At 40.3% G+C, this 24,618-nt stretch overlaps 1 protein-coding gene across 2 annotated transcripts in view; it reads left to right on the plus strand.

Annotated features, from left to right (window-relative positions):
• The first annotated feature begins 370 nt into the window (after positions 1-370).
• The window catches only part of PDE1C (phosphodiesterase 1C), a 73,053-nt gene continuing 48,805 nt past the window's right edge, over positions 371-24,618 (plus strand). Inside the window, exons 1-9 of one of the 2 annotated variants that reach the window (XM_034065732.1) lie at positions 371-486; positions 1,384-1,566; positions 2,401-2,467; positions 6,117-6,233; positions 7,321-7,461; positions 12,295-12,395; positions 14,557-14,685; positions 21,331-21,432; positions 22,705-22,825. In XM_034065732.1, the coding sequence (XP_033921623.1) occupies positions 1,481-1,566; positions 2,401-2,467; positions 6,117-6,233; positions 7,321-7,461; positions 12,295-12,395; positions 14,557-14,685; positions 21,331-21,432; positions 22,705-22,825 (864 nt within the window). In that variant the 5' untranslated portion in view covers positions 371-486; positions 1,384-1,480. The remainder of the gene's footprint in view (positions 487-1,383; positions 1,567-2,400; positions 2,468-6,116; positions 6,234-7,320; positions 7,462-12,294; positions 12,396-14,556; positions 14,686-21,330; positions 21,433-22,704; positions 22,826-24,618) is intronic. The other variant, XM_034065729.1, reaches the window with a different exon arrangement.

The raw sequence follows: 24,618 nt of genomic DNA on the forward strand, positions 1-24,618 counted from the left end.
CCCAGCCGCACTTTAAACATGTCCAATGTTGGGGAATCTACCACTTCCCTGGGGAGATTATTCCAATGGCTAATTGTTCTCATTTTAAAAGATTTTTCTTTTGTGTCCAAGTGGAATCTCCCTTGGAATAACCTGTGCCTATTACCCACTGTCTTTTCTATGTGACTCCTTGTGGAAAGGGAGTCTCCATCTGCTTTATAGCCACTTTAAATACTGCAACACAATTATAAGGTCTCCCCTGAGCCTTCTTTTCTCTAGGCTGAACAAAAAGAATCATGTATGCTAGGTATCATGCTAGATCCTGTTTTGAACTGACACTCTCAAACCTGTTTCTCTTTGTATTAATCAGATTTTTGTTTTTCTTTTCTCTAGGTTGCGATCTTTGGTAAAGCAGCTGGAGAGAGGGGAAGCTTCAGTTGTAGACCTAAAGAAGAACTTGGAATATGCTGCGACTGTTCTTGAGTCAGTATACATTGATGAAACTAGGTGAGTTAAGTACAGACATCAGCACTCTTCTTATATCTACCAACAACACAAAATTGTAATTTATACATTAGCTAGAAAATTTGGTTTAGCCAAGATTTATTACTCACAAGCATGATGTTTTTAATCATTAAAATATTGTATTCTGTTTAAAGCAGATCTTTAATCTTTGGTCTAAAAGCTTCTTTAATTTTCCTGTGGCAGGGGAGGAGATAAAAAACAATCATACATTTAATATATATTCACTTGGAGAAATGTTTTCATACTAATTGTGTCCTACTTTTCCAGAAAGTTTCTAAATTTCTACTTCTCTGTTCCTTTTGAGCAGTGTTAAATCATAGAATCATAGAACAGTTTGGTTTAGAAAGGACCTTAAGGTCATCTAGTTCCAAATCTTTTCACTTGTGTCAAATCTTTGAAATTAAAAAAAGAAGGTCATGATAGAGGTAGACTGATAAGATATTGGAGAAGAGTTCCCCTTTGTTATATGCTAAATGAACTTGTAGAGTCACCTGAGATGATCAGAATGAGAGAGGACTGTATGATACTAATTGGGAAGATATGCATGACTGTAAATGAGCTCTGAAAGGCAGAAAGGTCAGGAATATTGACAAGCTGAAGATGAGAAGTCAGTGGATGATGATGTAGTTGTGCTTCAGAAGGCTGATACTTCTTGTTTGTTGGTCCAATAGTGAGCTTCACAGTCTGACATTTAACTATACAAGAGAATAAACAATCTGTTGAAGACTTGTTGTACAATTTGTGTTCCATTAGGACTGGCGAACCAAGGACTTTTAACAGCTGCTTTCATTAGAGTATATATGAGTTTCTTCTTCATTAATGATGTTGCAGTGTTCTCCAAGGGAGTCTGCTTACCCATCTTTTTCCTCCTCTTTCTAGGCGTTTACTGGATACAGAAGATGAACTCAGTGACATCCAGTCCGACTCCGTACCCTCGGAGGTCCGGGACTGGTTGGCTTCTACCTTCACGCGGCAAATGGGGATGATGCTCAAAAGGACAGAGGAAAAACCCCGGTTCAGGAGTATTGTCCATGCAGTACAAGCTGGGATATTTGTGGAAAGGTGAAGGAGCATGTAATTATGTTGTTTTAGTAACTTCACACAGGATCATTTCAGATGGGAGAAGAGAACTTTTCATCATCTCCTTTTAGTTCTACATTTCTGAAGTTCAAGAAAGGGTGGCCTGTGGGAAGGCATTTTAGCTATGACGGTGTTCCTGTATTCACCATGCCTGTTAAAAACAGCGTGGCCTGAAAACAAGCTTAAAAGCTGGTAAATGCTCAGTACTTTGTTTAGTATGGTTGCAGATGTTTATTACTGCCTTATTCTTTCTCTCTTTTTCTCCCTTTCATACACACACATGGTGAACACCCAAAAGATTTTATACCAATCTTAAACAAACTCGGACAACAGTAACAGCTGTACTGAACTGGAGCTGATTCATTGCAGACAACAAATGGTTTCTGAAGTATATTTGGAATTAGCTTACATGTGGAATAGCAAGGACCAAAGGAACTGAAAGAGCAGTATAGTCATCTGCAGCAAATGGGGAGCATCTTGTTTAGTTGAGTTTAGCCTTTCCCTCTGATGAACACCTGATTGTGGCAGACTCTCTGTGATGTCCTGTCAGGTAACCAAGCTATGAGATACCAGAGAGTGTAGAGTCTTAGGATAGGCTATACAAAAAGAATGGCATAGAGAATATATAAGTCAGTTAGGAACTGTATAATAGCAAGTTAGGAACAAAGAGGAATAAATCCACCCCCCAGATTGCAGTTAGGGTTTCCTGGGCTAAATAGCTCTCCTATAATGGTATGTTGCTTTATTGGGTTTGTTTGGTCGGCTTGTTTTGTTTAATTCTATTTATGTGTTACCTTATCTGTCTTTTCTTGGTAGAATGTACAGACGGACTTCAAATATGGTTGGTTTGAGCTACCCACCAGCTGTAATTGGAGTGCTAAAGGTAATCCAAGTAAAAAGGTGTTGGGGGTGGTGGTTCTGTACAAGGCATCAAGGTAACACTGCGATATTTGACTTGGTAAGGGGGTCTTACTACTTGCTCTTCTCTTTGACATTTAGTTTAGTTCACATACATTAATCATTTACTGGCCTAAGGGAATATCCTTTCAATAAAGGAAAGAATAGAGTTCAAGGCTGTGGCCATTATCAGGTTGTGAAGATTACAGCTCTGTTCTAGATTACAGTGATTAAACTGAAGTAAGTCTTTGTGATGTGCTGGAATTAATCCCACAGGGAAGAAGGAAAACATCAGTGGAGAGAGCTGGAAAAGGAAAAGGATAAGTTGCTGTGAGAGAAGGGAATTTCTTGCATTGCTCAGTTTTAGGTCTTCAAGGTGACAATCAGTTTAGGAATAATGACCCTTTTATGACTTTCAGGGGAAAACTGATTAGTCAGAAGTAGTCTGAAAGAAAAAGAAAAGATTTAATCCATGGGGCAATTGCAAGGTTCTTGCTTTAGGCAGGAATTATCAAACTATAAACACCATTTAGCAACCAGCTTCCTACACAGTAGCTTTGCAGACTATGTGTTGTATGTGGTTTGAGCATGCATGCAATGGTAGAAAAAGGTGATACAGTGGGGCAATCACCCTGGTCTGTCATTTGACTAATAGCCATACATACCATTTGTACAAAGATGTTTGAATGAGTATGTTGATTTACCCAGTAAGTTGTGGTGATCGGCTGTTCAGCACTGTAGTGCTACAGACAAAACTTCACGTTAACTAGCTGCTGTAGAAGTGGATTTTTCAGCCTTTTCTGATGTTTGTGCGGTCACTGCAATGTTTTCTGAGCTAGCTAATACATAGCTAATGAACGCAGAGCCTGTAGTCACTTGCAGTGTCTGCTCGTCTGTGGCTACAGCAGTGTCAGGCCTTCCAGTTTTTCTCCTCCATCACAAGACATCTGTGAAGTTCTGCATCCCTTTAGATCTCTCCCCAATATAGGGGTCAATTCTATGTCAAAATCTTTTTTAAGATCATAAAATCCACCAATTTTCAAAGCATAATTGGTGTTGCTGGAAGCCTCTGAGCCATCTGCGACACTGTCACGCTTCTGTTAAGAGGATTTTCCCCCCTAGTTATTCAGGGTAAAATGCTGCTGTCATTATTGTCAATATCAAAACTTGTGCTTAACTTGACAAGAGCAAGGATTTCTCCCTCAGTAAAATAGATCTATTGTGAAACTTAGCATCTATGTGCTTACTTTATTTTGTGCAAAAGAACAATTCTGATATATTGTTCTTCAGTTTCACTATTTGGTAAATTCTATCTGCTGCAAGAGCGCAGCATTAGCTACAGGAAAAGTACATAAAGTAAAAAAAAACCTCTTTTTTCCCACAAAACACTACTGCCTTACAATGAATTAAACTTCAGCATAGTTGAGATGTTATTTTCAATGCCATATGACCAAAAAGTAAATTATTATATACATGCAAGTGTTAAATTGTTTTACTGACTAAGTGATTACTAAATAAAACACTTAAAACCCAGGAAAATACAGTTGACTGAGTGGATGCTTTGGGCATATTTTTCTTGCCCATTTTCTAAGTTTGTTCAAGGGCTTTAAAACATGTTTACTTGGTGGAACTTTTTCTTTTGGTTGTTTTTCCTCTCCAACACCCACTGAAAATGTCAAAAAGCTGCAATTTATGATTGCTCTTCTGTAACTTGGGCCACAAATCATCTCTGGAGAAGCTTGACCCTGTCTTCAGTGTGTGGCTCCACATAGCTTGTAATATCAACTGCTCTGCAAGCTAGTGATTTGCTAGGATAGAAGAAAGCAGAACTACACCTTCAGCATCCTCGGTATTGCCTCACTAATTAGCTTCTCTGTGGACTATGCTTCCACAAGATGAAAACTCAGCTCTATGTAATCAACATTATGCAAGTAGCAAGGTTATCAGAATCAGCCCATCATGGAGAGAGCTGGTGCCAGGATACACTGGTCTAATTCAGAACATAAGAAGGCCTGTAGTTATGCTGATGTGTGGGTGACGAACCACAAGGTGGTTAAATGTCACTGTCCTTTGCATTTGACTTGAAGTCAGGTCCTAACTTGGAACATGACCATGACAATAAACAACAAAGGTGGGTTGGGCATTAAGAGCTCAGTAGATGATTGTAATTTAGCATTTTTTAGAATTGCTAAAAAAAGATGGCAGATTTTTAGATGGACTCTAATCCTTAACATTCCTAAACATTATGTCTAGCCAAACCCTATTTCTTGCACTGGGAGCAGCTGTACTTCTTCTTTCTTGGTGGAAGTGCCACAAGGAAATGGGAGGTAACCTGCAACAGAATTTGGAAGTGTAAGGAAACTTCCATGTATAGATGTCAATCTTTAATATGTGGCTTAAGAAGTGTGGTTTGGATAAATCCCTGTGGGAAGTACATCAAAGCTCTCAGCAGGCAAGAGAGTTTGAGATCTGGTCCTGTGCCACATGCAGCTGTGTGGCTGGTCTGTAAGTCATTCTTGTAGCTGTAACTTCTTCTGCACCTTTCCTCTTTGTTGTTAGGAGAGAAGGGTTCATAGAGTTTCAGGCACGTCCAGTTCTGAGATCAAGGAGTTTTATTTTGCTAGATGAGTGCTGTCAGCTCCCACAGCCTTCCCTAAGAGCTGAGATTTGAAATTAACCTTCTACAGAAAGGTTTATACCTTATGCATCATCTTTATGAGCTGGGAAGGGAGCTTTCCCTCCTCAATTTCTTGACTGTCCACCCTGCAACATTCAAATATCATTTACAGCTGACTGGAGCTTTCCCAAGTAGAATTACATGTTTACTCTTCTGTTATAAAGGTTGGGGTTTATATCATTGTTAGCACTTCATGTAACCTTTCTATAGTCTTCTCCTGCTCTGTAGTTTTCTGAAAGCCCAAATGGGATCACTTATCTTAAAAAAAAAAAAAAGGAAAATTAGGATCATGCTGTCTTTGGCCAATTTAAGCTGTAATAATCACAATTCAGGATTAATATTAGAATCAGAAGGACCTAAGTTGCTCTTTGGGTGCAGCAAGGTAGTTCTTCATTAGTTATTCTTTTGGTTGATTAAACAGTAAGTACTTAAAAATACAGGTGTCTGTATTTATTTAACTGCACAAAAACATATCACCTTCTTCTGTTCCAAGCAGGAGTAAAGCATTGGAGTGCTTTGCTTACAGTACAAAGTCGTAACAATTCTGTAGGGACAGCAAAATTCAGAGGCTTTAATATAATTAAAAAGCATATCTTTGTTATTGCTGTTTCCTTCAAAGATAATATTCCTTTTCACAGACAGAGCATGTGGGTAGGGGTGGTAAAATCAGTCATATAGGGCTATCCCAGTATTTCAGATACAAAAGATACTGAATCTTTTGGGATTTAGCCTTTCCTGATTAAATTCTGGTCTGGAGAATTGCCATGTTTAGAATAAACAAACAGCATACATGTTCTCAATGAAAGCTTCTTAAACATGAGTCATACAATGCCAATGAATAAATTAGACTCTACATTGGTTCTTTAGTTCTCCATTTGTAGATGTAAAGTGATAGAAATTGAACTATCATTGTAAAAGGGATGACCATACTAACTGCCTTTTCTTCCCCCTCTTGCAGAATGTAGACAAGTGGTCCTTTGATGTATTTGCACTAAATGATGCCAGTGGGGATCATGCACTGAAATTCATTTTCTATGAACTTCTCACACGCTATGATCTGATCAACCGCTTCAAGGTCAGTAGTTAGAAGATGGTCTCTTCTTCCATCTTGGATTCTGTTCAATTTCCCTCTACTCCTACTTGAAGAAGTTAAGTGTTCACACTTGCATCCTCCCCTTACCGTATGGAAATACAAGCATTTGGGGTATTTACTGTCTGGGGAGATGAAACTGGAGAACCCATGCTGCCAACTGACAGCACCTGCGTATCCTCTCTAGAAATGCCCTGAATTGCATTTTCTCAAGTATGCACAGTTCTACTCTTGGAGGCACAAAAGTATGGCAAGCACATAGGATGGTTCTTCTTAGGTCTCTTCTCCCAAGCAACAAGTGGTAGGACAAGAGGAAATGACCTCAAGCTGCACCAGGGGTGGTTTAGGTTGGAAATTAGGAACAATGTCTTCCCAAAAGTGTGCTCAGTCATTGGAACAGGCTGCCCAGGGCAGTGATGGAATCGCCATCCCTGGAAGTGTTCAAAACCATATACGTGAGGCCCTTAGTGACATAGTTTAGTGGTGGACTTGGAGATTCTGGGGGAAGAGTTGGACTGATGATGTTAAAGGTGTTTTCCAGCCTCATTGATTCTGTAATTCTGTGATTTCACCATGAAAAGCCAGAGGTCTGATAAATGATAGTCCTCTTAGTACTGAGTATCTCAGACTTGCTGTATGATGTGCTTCGTTAGAAAATCTTGAAAGTACATAGTAAAGCAGAGATACATTCCAGCGGGTTTGGGGAGAACAGATGGATGCTTGTGGCCTAATTAGAAATATTTCTCCAGGGGCAATCCGTCAATCAAGTGCTCTCTGTTACTTTTTATGCTGTGTGTGTTTTCCAGACAGCATTTTGTAGTGTACTTACTTGTGTGTGCTTATATGTGGGATGAGTCATCCATAATGTAATTAGGGAACGGAAAGCTTGTTTGAGGAAGTAACCTGGATTCACCCTCTCTTGAGTGCCTGTTTCAGATATTTTAGCATGTTATTTATTTGTGAAGTACAAACTGCCTTTGGGATCTCTTATCGAAATGCTGCCCTCTGAATGCTAGCCATTAAAGATGATTCTTTTGTTTTTAATTCATTTGGGTTTAATTGCTTTACTCAGATCCCTATTTCTGCCCTGGTGTCCTTTGTGGAAGCTTTGGAGGTTGGCTACAGCAAACATAAAAATCCTTACCACAACCTGATGCACGCTGCAGACGTGACACAGACGGTCCATTACCTCCTTTTCAAGACAGGCGTAGCGGTAAGTACAAGAGTTGGCACCCTGAATATATAATGAGATTACAACAGTTTTTACTCAGTAAGGAGATTATGATTATCCCCGGTAGAAACCATTTGCACCACAGACAAACTTCATTTGATATGGCTGTACTAATGAAAGTAGAGATTTAGACTTGTTTAGAAATAGAAGAAAGGTGAAGATGTTGGTAATTCTTTTAACAGTGATCTAAAAGAGGATGAATGATAAACCCAAGCTCAGTTTTTCACTCTGCCACAGGTCTCCTGGGTGATGCTGCTTTGCAGCATGTGGACTGCAGTACTGTAATGTGTTTTGTAGACTTTGAAGGCAGTCGGAGAAGCCAAGTGCTTAAGATGGTCAAAGCAAAAAGTAACAGTTGTGTGTATCCCAGGCTCCAATCTGACTGATAAGCAAACACAAGAAATGGATAAATAGCTGTCCTCCATTCTCTCTGTAACATGTTTCAGCCTTATCTCAACCTGGCAGCAAATGCACAAACCTATCTTCCCCAGCATACGTCTTAGGAGTCTTTTTTCTCATGCATTACCTGTCTCCAGTAAGAATCTGCATCCACTCACCTCTCCAAGTCACCTGCTGTTGTGATGCCTGAGGTGACAAATAAGAGCTCCTCAGCATTAAAATGCTTTCTTGCTTCATGTATCTGAAGTATTTTTCCTCTGTTTCAGAGGAAACCATATTCTGAAATATGTGCAGAGGTCAGAGAATGTGCATATGCTGAATTGATATCTGTAGATGGGAAACTACCATTTCTGTGTGTGAGCATATGTACATGTGGCACTGAAGTCAGTGAGTCATTTGCCTGAGCTGAGTCCTTCCCTTTAGTATTTTTGCTGTAATAAGCTACGCACAAGGAATCCCATGCAGACTGTTATGCTGGAGTGGCACTCCAGAGGATATAGCAAAGTGTCTGCTCTTTCCCAGGGATAATCTCAAGCACTGATTGTTTCAAAAGCCAGACGGTATGTGGCATTTGTTTAGGATCTAATGAAGCACAAGAAACCATTCCTGCAATAAGGAACAAGGGACTCCCAACACTGCATTACAACCATGACATTTCAGCTTTGCTTCCCTTGTTAGAACTCATTTTTAGTCTTTTTTTTTCTTCTCTTTTTTTTCCCCTTTTTCTTAGTTTCCACCCCGCCTCCCCTGCAGGATACAACCTGTTTCAATGTGCATAGATTCATGTAGTCTGAAAATGAGCTCCAGAGGTCAGTGCTTCTGACCTCCTACTCACAGCAGGGCCACCTTCTAACATGCATAGTAGGTTCCCCGATGGTAAAGCAAGGTAGGGGACATTCTCCTGTTTCCAGAATTTTCTCACATCAGTATTGTATCCTTATTCTAATATACTTTGTTGTTCAGATCATCACTTTCACAATATTTGTGCAAGGAACTTGGACATGCTGGAACACAAGACTTTGGTTTCAGAGGAAGTGCTAGGGCCATTGGTTTAATTCTTCAATGGGATGAAGACAAAGATGTGAAAGTCATACAATAAAATAGAAAAAACCCTTATTTATCTTGTTAACCAGTCATTTGCAATGTGGAAAACCACTTTATTTTTCAGATTTAAATAGTTTGTGTAGTGTTAATTTATTCTAGTCTCAATGGGAAGGAAGAGTTGTCTGGTTTATCTTTACATGGTTCATTTGTCTTTGTCATGCTCCCTGTTATTTCCCAGCTCTCTCAACAGTTTTATTCCAGGTTTCTTCTTTCTTCAGTTAAAAAAATCTTCTTTCCCTCTAATCATATTCAGTGCCTGAAATCTTCAGTTTTCCTGGGTTATTTTTCCTCCTCAGGATGATGACTTGGAATGAATTCATTATACCTCACCATATGAAATAGAATATTTTGTGTTCTCTCATAGACATAATGTTGAAAGTGAATTTGGAATTACTCTGGTATTTATCTCTTAGAGGGTTGGTATACAAGCATGATGTATAGGAGCAACTTCTAAGAGCTGGCACACTTTTTGCTCATTTCGTTCTTTCCTTTATTTAACTCTGTTATTCAGCTGTGATTATTACTTTCTTCAGTATTATTTTCTGATTAATCTTTACAGTTATTAGGAATTGCCATACTATGACGTGCAAATGGTAAACTTCTTTTTGCTGATATTGTCAAGAATGACAGGAGACTATTTCCCACAGCAGACCTGAAAAACTGCAGAAGCACTGTAACATCTGTTTATGCCAAAGGGAAGTGAGATCCTCCTCTCCTCCAGACTATTGTGATTAATAAGCTTATGATCATCATGAGCTCTGAAAATGATGATTACTTTGGAATAAAAGACCATAAAGTCTGGGGAAGAAAACAAGCTGATTATTGCTGTCTTTGTAGCATTTTCTTGGAAATGCATCCATTTGTTTTGTTAGCATTGGAAACAGTGCTCTTTCCTCTTCCTTTTTCTTTCTCTATGCATTGTTCCTTTTGTTTACATGACAATGATTTGCCTTAGTAGCTAATTCTTCATATTTATTGTACGTTGGTGCAAGGCAGTCATGCCTCATTACATTTTTGTTGTTTCCACTGTGGAAGCCAATACTAGTTCTTTCCTGCCTTCTTCCTTGCCAGCCCTCACCCCCTACCATGGCAGAAAGTTCACAGGTTTTGTTCTGGATTGGTTTTGTCAACCTTTTGGAAATGAAAAACATTCACATTTCCATTCTCTTTTCACCTTCAACAGCATCCTGCTGCTTTCTCAATAGTTCTTGATGGCTTTGTTCTTTAAAAGTAGCTCTCTGTTCCCAAGATGAAGTCCATCACAGACTAGTGAAAGGTAATATCACTGCTTTGATGGAGGTTTCGTCCATTCTCTGCAGGCTTTTTGCCATTTTGTTTACTTTTCCTTGCAAGGCTGTAGCAGAAAAAAACAAACTAAAAGGTTCCAATTTACCTACTGTTCCCTTCCTGTTACTCGCAAGCCTATTTTGACTTTGTGCTACTTACAGTGATTCATTTGTTACCCACAGTTCACAACTGTAGTAATCCCAAGCTGTATTCTGAATGGTCTTCCTCAAATGCTCTTATATTTAATACCTCTCCTCAGGTGTATTATACCCTATTTCCATTACCCAAACTTGTTCAACAAGTGATGCTTTGATAGGGCATACAGATAAGCACTTTTTTTGTATGTGTCTTAAAAGGTGAGGGTAGGAGACCTCAAACACATTGCCTTAGTGATGCTTTAAGACTTAGATGATGAGACCATGTTGCAGTGGGACTTGTCAGATGATGCTCAGAGGTCTGAAGTAGGTGCATGAGACTAGCTGGCTGAGTTCCATTGTAGGTCTGCACACATAATGTGGGTTTGCTCTGCTTGTTCTGAGAACTTCTGCCTAATTTTTTTCTATCATTTGCACTCTCTCCTTTTGGAAAATGACAGAATATGGTTGAGGAATGGAGGTCCAGGTCTAAATATGTAGCCTGGAAACCCTGGTTCCTTTTTTAACCCTGTTACAGTTAACAGAAGCTTGTGCTTGAAAGTTGAAATCACATTCTTCATCATCTATAAAGCATTCCTTGTTCACAGGTTGCACCTGGAAGCAAAAACATCCCAGATTTCTCCACCACTAGTACTGTCCATTCCAGTCCTGGACAAATTGTGTAGAAATGAGAAAATAGTTTGGTTTCTGTTGCCTGCTCATTTCTTGGTCACTTCATCCCCATAAATGTATCAAGAGCTGCCTTGATTATGGTCAGTGGCATTGTACAAAGTATTTCTGGCCCAGTATTTTCAAACTGCATCTTTAATGTAAGGAGATCTTTAATATTGAGACTGGCTTCATTCTTCATGGGTTATGCAGAGATGTCTGTCAAAGACAGGAGGAGAGCTGGCCAGGTTGGTGTGTGCAGAACCCCACAGTTATCTCTGCTTCCCCTGCACACGGTTAGCAGACCAGTGGTGGTCCCTGAACTCTAGTGGGTGTTTAGAATAGGTTTATGAAACCATACGGCCTTTGCTGGGTTTTAAAAGTCAGTTCATACATGAACATCTGTCAAAATGTTTGCAGGTTGACAGTGAGCTGTTACAAAAATATTTGGCAACCGTGGTAAAGGTTTTGCATAAATGTAATACATTCAAGCATTTCATACAAATATTTACAACATCTACAGTATCTAAAACCTTTGTCTCTGATGTGCTTGATGTTAACAGCATGCCTTGTGTGCTAGCAGTGTAAAACCAGACATAAAATACTTGATACGTCATTCAGAATTCAAGTCAGAGTGACTTAAACATTATAAAATAAGGCTTTGGTTAGGAAATTAGGGGGAAAAATCAACTCAGGGCTTTCTCAAATGTTTCTATAAGTGATAAATAACAAGAAATACACCTTGTGTGGTTGTGCTCCCTGTTCTCATGGTTCAGTGACCGATGAAGACTTTCAGTCACTGGAAATCAGTGACATTCTTCTGTATTTGAGGCTCTGCTACCCAGGTCAGCTGAGCCGAAAATACATACCTGGTTGGTTATGTACATACTTAGACATGTATCATCAAGATCCACTTGAAGAACCCTGATTTTCTTGAGCTTTCTCTTTCTCTTCCTCACACATTGCTCTTTAACAAAGGCTCTGCCTTAAGCCCTATTAGCTCATGAAGTTTTATTTATTTAGATGAAGCTTCAGGAAAAACATTGGTTCAGCTTTTTGTGTATCAGCCAGAGAAGTTTGCTTTAAATCAACTGGCAGGCTGTAGGGAAAGGCAGTGACGTGCAGCATTGCCTGTCAGCAGGGGATAACTTGCATTAAAAGACAAAAGCCTTAATGCCTGGAAAATGACAGCTTATCTGATTGCTCTGTAATCTCTTTTCAGCACTGGCTGACAGAACTGGAGATCTTCGCTATGATCTTTGCAGCTGCCATCCATGACTATGAACACACTGGAACCACCAACAATTTTCACATCCAAACACGGTGAGGCCACTGTAAATCATGATGAAAGGCTGGGAAATAGAGAGGGAAAACTTTGGAGGATGACAGCACAGCTGCCTAGGAAGTGCAGGAGCTTTTACTTTCAAGTGTTACAGAAGGAAAGTTCATGTCCTTACACTGCATTTCATTTTCTCCTGCTCAACCATTTAAAATAGAATGCATGTATTCTAACTTCCTGAGCATTGTTTTATATTAATAATCAGGAAAAAGGATGGTCCTAAAATATTTCTGTGTAAAGTTGCTAAGACAAATTGCTCTGCAGAGTTACGTACTTTGAGGAAGGTATTTGGAGGAGATACTGTGATACAACACTTCTCCTTGTTGAATTTAAAGACTGAAACATTAGCTGCATAAATCAAGAATTCAGCAATATCTGTAAGTACCAATACTACACATATGCTATTTTTACTTGAGTGGAAAACCACACCTGCAGCAAGGGGATGTGCTTACCATTGCCTGTTCAGGGATATAATTTTTTATAGCTTTGTAAATTACTAGACAGTAATAAGCTGATCACAAGCTGGACTGGACCAGTGCATTTTTGATCTTGGCTTCTTCTATAAGGATTTTAGGTTGGTGGAAGAGAGGTGGAGGAGTTGAATATGACAGCAAGATTCAGAAGTGTACAAAGATTGGGAAGTCTCTAGTTGCAGTGGTAATTGAGCATCTAATGTTTGTGTATTCCTTTGACAATGGGAGTGGACTGGTAGCAATGACAAAATGTCTAGATGTCCTCGACTGACACTGCACACTTGGGCATTTCTAAGATGCATTGCATCTTACCCTAAATTAGATGTCTGGAGTATGTTAGCTGAATCACGCTGTGTATCACAGATATATAAAGGTTGCTAGGATAAATAACACATATGCTCAGGAAAGCTTGAGAATGTAGAAAGACATTTCTGTCTCTGTTCTGGGCCAAGCCACACTCCACTTCTTACAGCTTCATGCATGTAAGAGGGATCTGCTAAGTTTTCAGATACTTATAGAAGAATTCAAGCAAGGACAGTTGTAATTTAATTTCTGTATCACTGAACATCAGAGGGTGTAAAGTGACCCTAAAGCTCATCCAGTTCCAACCCCTGCCACAGGCAGGGACACCTTCCACTAGAGCAGGTTGCTCCAAGCCCCTGTGTCCAACCTGGCCTTGAACACTGCCAGGGATGGGGCAGCCACAGCTTCTCTGGGCACCCTGTGTCAGTGCCTCAGCACCCTCACAGGGAAGAGCTTCTGCCTAAGAGCTCATCTCAGTCTCCTCTCTGTCAGGTTAAAGCCATTCCCCTCGTCCTGTCCCTGCAGGCCCTTGTTAAAAGTCCCTCTCCAGATTTCTTGTAGTCCCCCTTTAGGTATTGGCAGGCTGTTACAAGGTCTCCCCTTAAGGAGCCTTCTCTTCTCCAGGCTGATCAGCCCAGCTTTCCCAGCCTGGCTCCAGAGCAGAGCTGCTCCAACCCTCGCAGCATCTCCATGGCCTCCTCTGGACTCACCCCAACAGCTCCATGTCCCTCTTGTGCTGTTGTCCCAGAGCTGAATCAGGACGGCAGGGGTGGGACTCACTAGAGCAGAGTAGAGAACAGAGCAGAGTTTCAGACCAGTTTAGCCATTCATCAATTTCAGATTTATACCCTGGTGCTTAAAATAAGGCCCAAAGTATCTTTGGTCTTACTCTATCCCGCTGGGAACTGTCTTCCAGACAGCATAGTCTAGTGCACAGATGACAAAAAGCAGTTCAGTTATATGTTGCTTACAGCAGTTTGCTGTTCTGGAAATAATACTGGGACACATCTTTCAATTGCTTACTTAGGTGCAGTCAGGCTTTAATATGAGAACAACATACACAGGAGCTGGAAAAGAGCCTCATGATTCAACTTAGATTTATTTCTCTCAGGTCTCAGCATTTATATTTTTTAAAGTATGTAACAAAGAGTCCAGGTGAGTCTCAGCTGAGGAAATAGATTCTGAGTGAATTTTGGTCTTTAATTTTCTTCTATTGAATACCAGCAGTGAACAAAGTGTTACAAGTGCTCTTAAAATGCTCATGTCTGTGCTATAGAACTAATCTCTGCAGCTGATCAAAGGAAAACTTATGAATGTGAGACTCGTTAGGGAAGAAACAACCTTTCCTATGTTTTCTTTTAAATACTAGGTCAGACTCAGCCATTCTATATAACGACCGGTCCGTGCTTGAAAATCATCACGTTAGTGCAGCGTATCGTCTTTTGCAAGATGATGAAGAGATGAATATTTTATCTAACCTCTCAAAGGATGACTGGAGGTAAAAATGAACATTGCAGCATCACCATAGCCTGTTATTGCCTTGTTTGGATGGCAGTATGCATTACTGTATATTGCATATTAATATTTCTACTACTAGAAGAAAAAGAGCTTTGAAAGGTGCTTGTCTTGCTTATTTCTGCTTTTAGCTTTCACCTCTCATAGTGAGACTAGATTTCGTGACAATGGATACATACAGACTAAGTCTCATCTAATTTCTGAGTGTCACAGGGACACCCGTTTCACACATTGTAATCAAGTATAGAGCTGGTCCACTGTTTCTTCATCCTAAAGCATAAACATAACCTTTATTTACTTTGACACTCCCTGCCTAGAAATTATAAATGGGGCTTCATGCAAAAATGGATCTAGTCCAAGGATCTTAAATCAGTGTGCTATATATGCCAAGGTGATGTAAGAAGCTGTAATTTAAAATAAGCCTCGGTAAAATATCTGATTTATGTGCCAAAATCAGCCCATGATTTGCTTTCTAATAGCAGACAGTTCAAACCAGTGAGGGCTTTCTGGGTTTTTTTATGGGGTTTTTTGATCTCCAGGGGGTGGTACTTTAAAAATAGCACAGTGTGCTAGACAGGAAAAATCCTGCTCCGTGGTCTTTCTCATGGAAGGGGAAGCGACTTGTGGGATCTTATGTAATGCACAGTGCCTCCTGCATACACTTATATGTGATACAATGCTGAGCAGTCTTAATTTAATATAAATGTGGGGAAATGATCCCTTCTCTAGGGTCTGACTTAGAGCAATCTGGTCAGGGAAGGCTCTGCTTGCTAATCTGTGTAACCTGAATTTCCTGTGTATTTCACCTTGTGGACAGTGATGTGATCACATAGCTGAGCACCAGGAATAAAACTCAGGAGCTTACATGCCTGATTTCAATCAGTGTGAGTGTTGTGGAGGAGTGGCCTGAGAAATTCTATCCCCCAATATAGAAAACAGCCTCCTGGTGGGCAGCAAGCAGGAACTTGGAAGAAAAAAAATCTGCACAGAGGTGTTAAAAACCTAATTTATTTTTTTAGCTACAGCTGGTAATGCCTTGTCAAATATTGGCAGTGAATTACTGATTCTTTGTATGTTGGTGGGGAAAACAGAAGGAAACAACTGAGTAGAAACAGCAACCTTAGAGCCAGCATCTACAAGGAACAGTGGAGCAGCTCGTTGAGTATGCTTCATTGCACAGATACTGTCTGCAGGAAGATGGTCTGCTTCCAGCTTGAAACTGGTTTTGCTTGAATCACAGCTAGCTTTGGGTATTTCTCATTGATTCTGTAGTGTCAACATGTGTGTTCTGTTAAGGCAATATGCTTAGACCCAAAGTGTCAAAGACTAACCTATCCCTTTAAGAAATACTGTAACTGCCTAAGCAGAGATATTGAGATGTTTGGATTGCTGATTTGTTCTCTCTTAAATAGGACTTTATTATTTTGTAGCTGCTGATCAAGCAGCAGCTGCAGAATAAAGGCCATTACCTGGATGTGCCTTAATTCCAAAACAGTGATATTTGTGTGCTTTTGCTTTTGACTGCCAGTTTGAAATTCCATAGCACTGGAAGCATTGGGTGACTTCTGCAGAAACTGAGGTGTTGAAAGTAAAACCAAGAAGCCCAGAGCTGCCCGCGCTGGCAGTCGAGAAACAGGACCCTCAGTGCTGAAGGATGCTTGGGGAAACTATGAAAGCATGTCCAAATGTAACTTTAATGTTTTATAGACATACCTGAAAAATCTCTCTCAGCAAAAGGCCCCAGTGATGGGTTTTGGAAAGCAAATTCTTAAGTGCCTTTTATGAGCTGAGCTCTCACTACTTTTCTCACATTACTAGTAAGAGAAAACCTGATGATCAGTGGATTTTGCAATCCTATATGTCTGTGTGGGGTTTATTGCATTTGTGGTATTCAGTTATTTACTTAGGGAATGCATTCTCAGGAACGAAATGTAGAATGTTAGAGCTACATTTTACTGTTGGAAAATAAATGGGCACAGGTTTTATAAGGAAAGCAGATGAGAGGGAAAAATCTTTTGGGCTACAGTGAAGGAGAAAAGAGTTAAATGCTTGCTGATACTTCAACTAATTTTTTTTCCTCCTTTTAAGAAGCCCTCTGTTGCTTATTAAATATTTGAAAATCAGTTGAGTTGCCTCGTTTCATGAATCCCACTTGTGCAAGTCATCAACGAGTAAATGAAGAAACCCTAACAGAAGCAGATCACAGTGAATTAAGAAAACAAACTGTAAAGTGAACAGATGCCTTCCAAGACACTGCTATTGATGCCTTTTCTGGCACTGTATTTAATTGTTAATGATTTCTATGCATTTATTAAGACAGAGTATGTTTAGTGGAAGCCCTTTACCATCAAATACAGGGTTAAAAAGGCATCTGGAAAATGTTTATCTCCTTAGCTCTGTATTGGAGTACAGCTTTAGGAAGTGACCTTTAATGCAATACTGACTTTGTCAGTAAAGCTTCTTGGGGTTTTGTTCCTCAAATAATTCAAAGCCCTCCTTGTCTGTCAGTGTTATTCCTTTTGGGTTTGGGGTGAGAAATTTGGGAAATGTTTTTTGTCTGAAGATGACTTTGGTCAGAGCCTTTTTTTGTACATTACAGCATGTGTGTGGTTGTGTCATTACACCATTTGCTTACAAAAGTTTGTTTCTCTGCATTCAGGATGGGGACATGCATATTCTGAATAATATATCTGTGGTGAGAATCAGTCATTGAAAATGCTTCCTTGACTGTAGCATTTTTCCTGTTCATTTCTGTAATAAAGTAATGAGACTTTGAGTGGACAAAATGAGCAAAACAACTCACTTCAGCAGAGGTTATTGTTGGTTCCTACCATAGGGATTAAATGATCTAAAATGGCCTTTTTCCTGTTCCTTTCCCATGAGTGCATGGAGATGACAGTCCTTCACTAGAATACAGCTCTACAGTAGACACTGATACAGAGCAAAAATCCATCCAACAAAATATCCAACAAAATGATGTAATGTGATCTGAGGCAAGAGAGGTAAAACCATGAAGTAATTATTCTAAAGAGGAAATTAAGGTATTTGCCAGATGGATCAGTGCAGGGCTTTGAAGTATTCAGATGAGAAGTCAGCCTGAGTCTGTCCTGTAGTAAAGATACTGTAGAACTGTTGTTGATCATGGGATTGTGCCAGATACCACCTTTATTCATGAATCATCTGCAGGCTGCCAGTTAGAAAACAATAAATCAAAGCTGTGACAGTGGCCCCAGGATGAATTCTTACTCAGTGTGTGACAGTAATAAACCAGGAAATTCACTTCAGGTTTTCCTCTTCTCCAATGGCTTTTCCTGAGCCTGCTGCCTGACAACCTGCCCTCTCCACCTTACTGTTCCTTTCCCTGATTCTGCAGGGGTATTAAAAGGCATGGGCAAGTTATTTTAGGATTTATTGTCAGATTTGGTAACTTGTAACTTTTTCTCAGTGGGAGGCTCTAGGTGAGAGGATTTGATGTCTCCTGGGCTCATGGCCTTAGGGAAATGTATATTCTAACAAGAGAGAAAACATCTGGAAGTGTAATGAGAAATATTAAAATCCTTAACTAGTCAGTCAAGTAGCATAGCCAGGTCTATAAAAAAGAGTATGAGTGTAAAAGGGATATCCAGTTGAGGGGACCTGTGGGAAAACTCATTCCAAAGCTCTAGCAGAGCATATTATCAGTATCGACTACTTTCATGTGACTGTATTTTTGTTGCCAAAAGCAGTGATCTAAAAGAGGATGAATCATAAATCCAAAGTCAGTTTTTCACTCTGCCACAGATCTCCTAATTCTTCCAACACACTTTTGTTGGAATTCATTTCTCCTTATGTGAAGAAGCAAACTCTGCTTTCTTCTTCCTTAAGGGAGCAAGGCAGTACCTCCAGAAGACAATTCATTCCACTCGTCTGAGGATGACAAGAGCCATGCTCTGGAGATACTGATCTCCATCCAGTCTCTACAGCAAAACCAGCTGAACTGGCTCACATGGAAACCAACAGGCAGCTAAAATCTGATAGCAATGAGTGCAGCTCCTTCTATGTCTTTTAGGCCAGTTTCAACAGATGTAGAGCTTCTTACACTCAGAAACAACCTGTTGTGCATGTGGTCTGCCTCCCTTCAGTCTCACGATGGCCACAAGGATGTTGCTTTGAGTTCTGAGACCAGAGCTGGTGCTCTTCCGTGAGCAGCAGCGCGCTCCAGCACCTCCTGTAAACATGTCCCGAGCCTCCTGTGTTGAATGCAGACTGCTCCTGGGAATTGCAGTGTTTTCTAAAGACATATTTTGAAGGAGTAAGTCCCAGTCTGTCTCAAGGCCTGATCCAGACTGCCCAGTTCTGATTGAAGTTGTGTCAGTTGCTCTGTGTCTGAAGTAAATAGGAATTAGGTCTGGTTTGTAATTAGTACAGATGCATACTCAAACCTCCTGTGAGATCCTGAATTGGTCACTGCTGCTTTTAGGGCTGTTAGTTAATTAAAATGCACTGAAGGCTGTAATCTGTAAGAATAATACAGGGTTGAGTAATGGGAATTACATTTTAATGGTGAACAAATGGGTGCCCTTTTTCTCCTCAAACCATTAAAAAGCAGTTTTCACATGCTGCTGCTCTGCTCCAAAAAGGTGACTGGAAGGAAAGAGCTGGCCAAGCTCATCAGCCTCCAGCCTCTGCATGTTCAGAACTGCCTTTTTCCACCTTGTTGATTACTTGGTCTATTAGTAATTGAGCTTCAATTCACCTGTGAATGAACAAGTGCTGTTCCATTCTAGCCCATGTTGCCACAGTGTAAGGGCAACAGAATAAGGTTTCATGTTCTATCAGCACAGTAAAGCAAGGCAAGTATTAAAGAGAGGTGGAAGGACCTGAAAAGACATGAGTAAGTGATGGAGTACTTTGGGGTTTTTTTTGCTCTAAGCAGGAGAGAGATGATCTAGCAGATAAAATGAAAAACAAAATAACACACTTAAATGAGACCAAACAGCCCCCATGGTTTTACTTATGTACAGAGCAAACTTGATACGAAGTCCTTGAGGTGCACCAAAGCTTCATGTGGTCCCTGGTTTGTTGCAAGCCCTGGACTGTGGTAACCTGTGCTGGATACCTGGATACGAGTCTGCTCCATGGCTCCACATGGCAGCAAACCTGATAGTGCTGTTGATGAGAAACCAAGGTGTAAAAAGACAGTTGACACCATGGCCCATTCCCTACTGGCTTTGGCACTGAAGCCAGTGAATCATTCACCTGAGCTGAGCCCTTCCTTTTAGTATTCCTGCTGTAATAAGCTACTCACAAAGTATCCCATGCAGACTGTTATGAAGGAATGGCACTCCAGAGGATGTAGCAAAGCGTCTGCTCTTTCCCAGGACTAATCCCAAGTGCTAATTGTTCCCACAGCCACATATATGTATCATTTGGTTTAGGATCTAATGTAGCTCTAACTGTTCCCACAGCATAATCTGACCCTTTTCTTGTAAAAGTTTGTTCCAATGCATTCAGGTTCTCCTCTCCTGCCTCTCTTGCTTGTACTGACAGAGAGATTTGTGCTGCTGGGAATGAACCAGACCAGGGAACTGACCAGGCCTGGCAAAAGAAAAACACAAAATAATTTATAATGGATTATTTTCAACCATCATAGCATCATCTTGAATGTTGCTGGCTGTGCAACTAGTTGTATATAGGTGTGGGCAGAAGATGGTGGGTATACTGGGGGAAAAGCAAGGCCAAATGATGCCATCTTACCATGTCTGCAGAACTCCTGGTGGGAAGGGAACACTCTTTACATGACAGTCTCTACATGGTGGTGGCTTGGCGCTGAAACTTGAGCACAGCCACCAAAGGCAAGGCAGACGTGATCAAAATAGACCACGTCCTTCATAAAACATTCATGAAAAGAAGAATGCTAACGTTTATTTTTAGATGGAAGGTGACCCATTTCTGAATCTCCTGTATCCCGAGCTGGGATGCTAAGCTTGGGGTTTTCTTCCTCTGTTAATCTGTGGATAGCTGAACTGAGAGAAAGAGGAAATAAATTCGTATTGAGTGCTAGATCAGAATGTCCTGACATTTTTCAGTTTGCTTAACAAAAATTTCATAGTTTGAATGAATAATATCAGGGGAGTAATGCAGGTTCTCAAAGGTCTTGACTGCATATAACCAGCATGTGTACTAGGAGCTTTTATTTAAGATGACGTTTCTCCTTTAATAATATGAGTAAACTTTGAACTAGGTATTGACCAATTTTAGTCAAGTGGATAGAGATTCAGGTTCAAAAGTGCACCTGATTCATGCTGAGGCTTTAAACAGTCTCTGTACTGCCTTCTAAGAATGCCCTATAAAAGAAATCAATTTGTGCTTAATTATAAGGGGGTACTAATTCGAACATGCTCTTCAAAAACATCTAGGATTTTTCTTAGCAAGGATTAACCTGGCTTAATTTGCAGCCCTCTGACTGCCTTGTTTGTGTATATAATCATTCGTCCGCTTCCTCATTCCTGAAAGGTTAATGGCAAGTGTAGTGTACAAAAGCAGTATAGTCAATAATTTGCAGGTAGACAACAAAAGGAACTGGAGTGTGTCTGATGTTTTTGTGTTTCTCTTTCCTTGCTCCTCTCATTGTGATGCCATCCAAAAGGGAATTCAGAGCTCTAGTGATTGAGATGGTGTTGGCCACCGATATGTCCTGTCACTTCCAGCAAATCAAAGCCATGAAGAATGCTTTGCAGCAGCCAGAAGGGTGAGTCACTTCACAACACTGTGCACTGAGGGGCTGCATTTCAGCTGGTGCTTTGCCATTGTGTTTGACTTCAAAAGCATCTCCCCAGACGCCCTCACTCTGTTTGATGTCTGCATCAATTCTCTTTCTGCTGTTGAATTTTGAGTGAATTCACTTAGAGTGGACTGGCACCCCCCTATACACACATCTCTGTTCTGTGCTGGTCGACCAAAGCTTGCAAAGGTCACCACATTGGGATAAGCCTCCCTGTGCATTTTCCATTGCCTGTCAGGGTAACATCAAGGACATGATCTAGCTGAGTGACCTCGACAGCTTGAGTATGACTCAAGGTTAAAAGATCTGCAGAACACAACTTTTGCATTTCCCTTCTGCAGATGGTATCAGCTGCCACCTCTGCAAGGGGCCTCCTCCATAACCAGAGGAGAGATGAAAACAACTTGAGGTTCACTGAGGGAAGGACTGGGAAATAACAGATGGAGCAGTATGGGGAAGGCCTATTCTTCTTCCCAATATGCCACTGGGAGCTGTAATGTTTTCTCTAAGCTCTTCCCCATAAAATTCATTTGATATGGCAAAAAGCTCTGAGCAATGGTTATTTTTTCAGCCTGGACACAGGTCTGTCCAGAGCCTTCCAGAATTAGATCAAACTAGACTGTGGCCACTTGGTCCTCTCAAAAGCTACAACTTTTCCAGCTGTTTCATATAGCTAGAAGCTGGAATTAAAAGAGCAAGACTGCCTCTCCCAAGAAGGCATTATTTAGTGGGATCCTAGGCTAGCTTCTTAGGTTATGGCTTTTGTTCTCTGGAAACAGGTGTAAGGATCCCCTTCTGACCTCACATCAGTTTTCTAGCAGTGGAACATTTATCAGTTACTGTGTAGACTCTTTAGAGTCCCTGAGATCAGATCCTGTTTACTACAGTAAGGTGGTAGGGACCAACTTCCAAGCTGCATAAAATGCAGCCCAGCTGAAATGGGGAGCGCAGCAGCTCTTAAGCCTGCTTGTGCAGACAAGCAACCCTGGGAAGGAGCACAGCCAAGCTCAGCAAAGTTTCTTTTTTGCACTTCTTAATGTCTCTTTTACAACAGGAGTAATGTATGTTGGAGAAGTGAGACAATCTTTCATAGCTGTCTGGTTTTATGAACGCAGAAATCATTGCATTAATATCCTGGCCAAAGATTCTAATGACCTCAGTTCCCTGCATAGGTGAGATTTTTGTCATTCTCCACTGCAAGAGCAGACAATTAATTTTTTTGATCTTTTGGGTTTTCAGAATTGACAAGCCGAAAGCCTTATCACTGTTGTTGCATACAGCAGATATCAGTCATCCAGCCAAGGCCTGGGATCTCCATCATCGCTGGACCATGTCTCTGCTAGAGGAGTTCTTCAGACAGGTAAAGTTAAGAAAATCCTACTATTTCTTCAGCACAGAAGGAATGTGTAGGACAGGGAGGGGAAGTAGGAAAATATGAGCACAGATCTTTTCCTTTTTCTCTGGTTTATGCAAGAACCTCCTAAATGATATGAAGCTTTCTTATCTGGCACTAGTAGTAACATTGGCTATTATGCCTCTTGGGAAGTTCATGTCTCATACATTGTCTATAGATAAAGGTGTTTCTACATAGTAGAAGTTCAGTTTGGAAAACTAAAGTGTTTCAGATCAGCAAAATATAGAATATGTGATGTTCTGCTTAGCTGTAAAACCTTAAGAAAACAGATGTAAGTAGCTGTACTTAATACAACTGTACTTACATTGTGGGGGTAGATGTAAAAACTGCATTACCCTTACTTTAGGTGGAATAAACTGATCTAGTTTATAGCTCACGCAGGACCGACTACCTGTTGACAGACACACAAATCTAGACAAACCATTAAGCTCTGTGTGAGAGCTATAAGCTCCCCAACTGACTAATTAAAAGCATTTTAAGAGCTGCCTTATTAACAAAAATCAGTTAAAAGTAAACAAAGCACTTAGTGTTTAGGATACTTTTCAGCACTATGAATTACTAAACTAAGCAGAAAACCAAGTGCTTAATTTCCCCCCAAAGTTCAGTAACTTCATCTGAATGCAAAATAAGAAAAATATGACAATTTAAAAATAAGGTTCTAACTTTTTTTTTTTTAATGGGATTGCAGGAATCCCTTCTTAGTAAGGAAATTGCAAGTATTTGCTTTGAAATTAATATTTTCTTTTGTTTTTCAAACCAAGAATGGGTTTACTAGCTGGAAGAGATCATACCTTTAGCTGTCTCTGTTGCCACATGGGAGGCTTATTCAGAAAGGGTGATTTTTGCATATAGTTTAGGGGAAACTGTACATATTTATGTTTTTCCAATTAAAAATTAAGCTAGATGTGTTAGAATACACCACAACCGAGTCTCCTAAAGACTGGTGAGGGATTAGCTAGATATGAGACCACAAAACCCCAAGTTTTATCTGTTTTACACATGTATTGGAGACAAAAATAAGTCTTCATAAGAACAGTTTCATTTCAGCCAACAAATTCCACTTTCATTTTGAATAACAAATGCTTCTACTGTGAGATAAAGCGTTATTTAAAACTTGTATTCTAGTTCCAAATTCAGTTGCAATATTAATTCCCTCTTTGGGAAAACCCTTAAGCTTACCATGAAACATAGAATTGTGTTCATTGCAGTTACTTAGTACTGGATCAATAAATACATCCCTGTCTGACAGCAGACAAACAACACAGACTCCTCTCACGAGCTGAGAAGGTTCACTAGCCAGAGGGGACCATGGGGATAAGGAACTGAGCCAGCCTCAGATTAGGCATTTACTTCCTTGTGCTCTTCACCTGCAGACCCTCACCTGTCCTTTCTGTTATGTGCTCTACGGAGACATAGAGCCTGACTTAATCTGTATCAGTACAGGTCCACAGCCTTATTGGTTTCCAAGTATTTTGTGATGTGACTCAGGTCTTCCTACACCACATAACCATACTGTAGGTGTGAGTGGTGCTTCTGGGTACAGTACTGTTATTTTTACATTCAGCAGCTATGGTGAACATCTCCTAAAACAAATGTCTTGCATGAATTAATTTGTTTTACTAATGCAGTTTAGGTAGCTGTGAGGGGGCTGCCCAAACGTATTAGAAGAAGCCAAGTGACTCTGAGCAGTCATAAAGGCAGTTAGGGGTTCCTTCCTAAAGAGAATTAGGCACTGGGGT

The sequence above is a fragment of the Melopsittacus undulatus genome, chromosome 1 (assembly GCF_012275295.1).
Source record: "Melopsittacus undulatus isolate bMelUnd1 chromosome 1, bMelUnd1.mat.Z, whole genome shotgun sequence".
Lineage (NCBI taxonomy): Eukaryota > Metazoa > Chordata > Aves > Psittaciformes > Psittaculidae > Melopsittacus > Melopsittacus undulatus.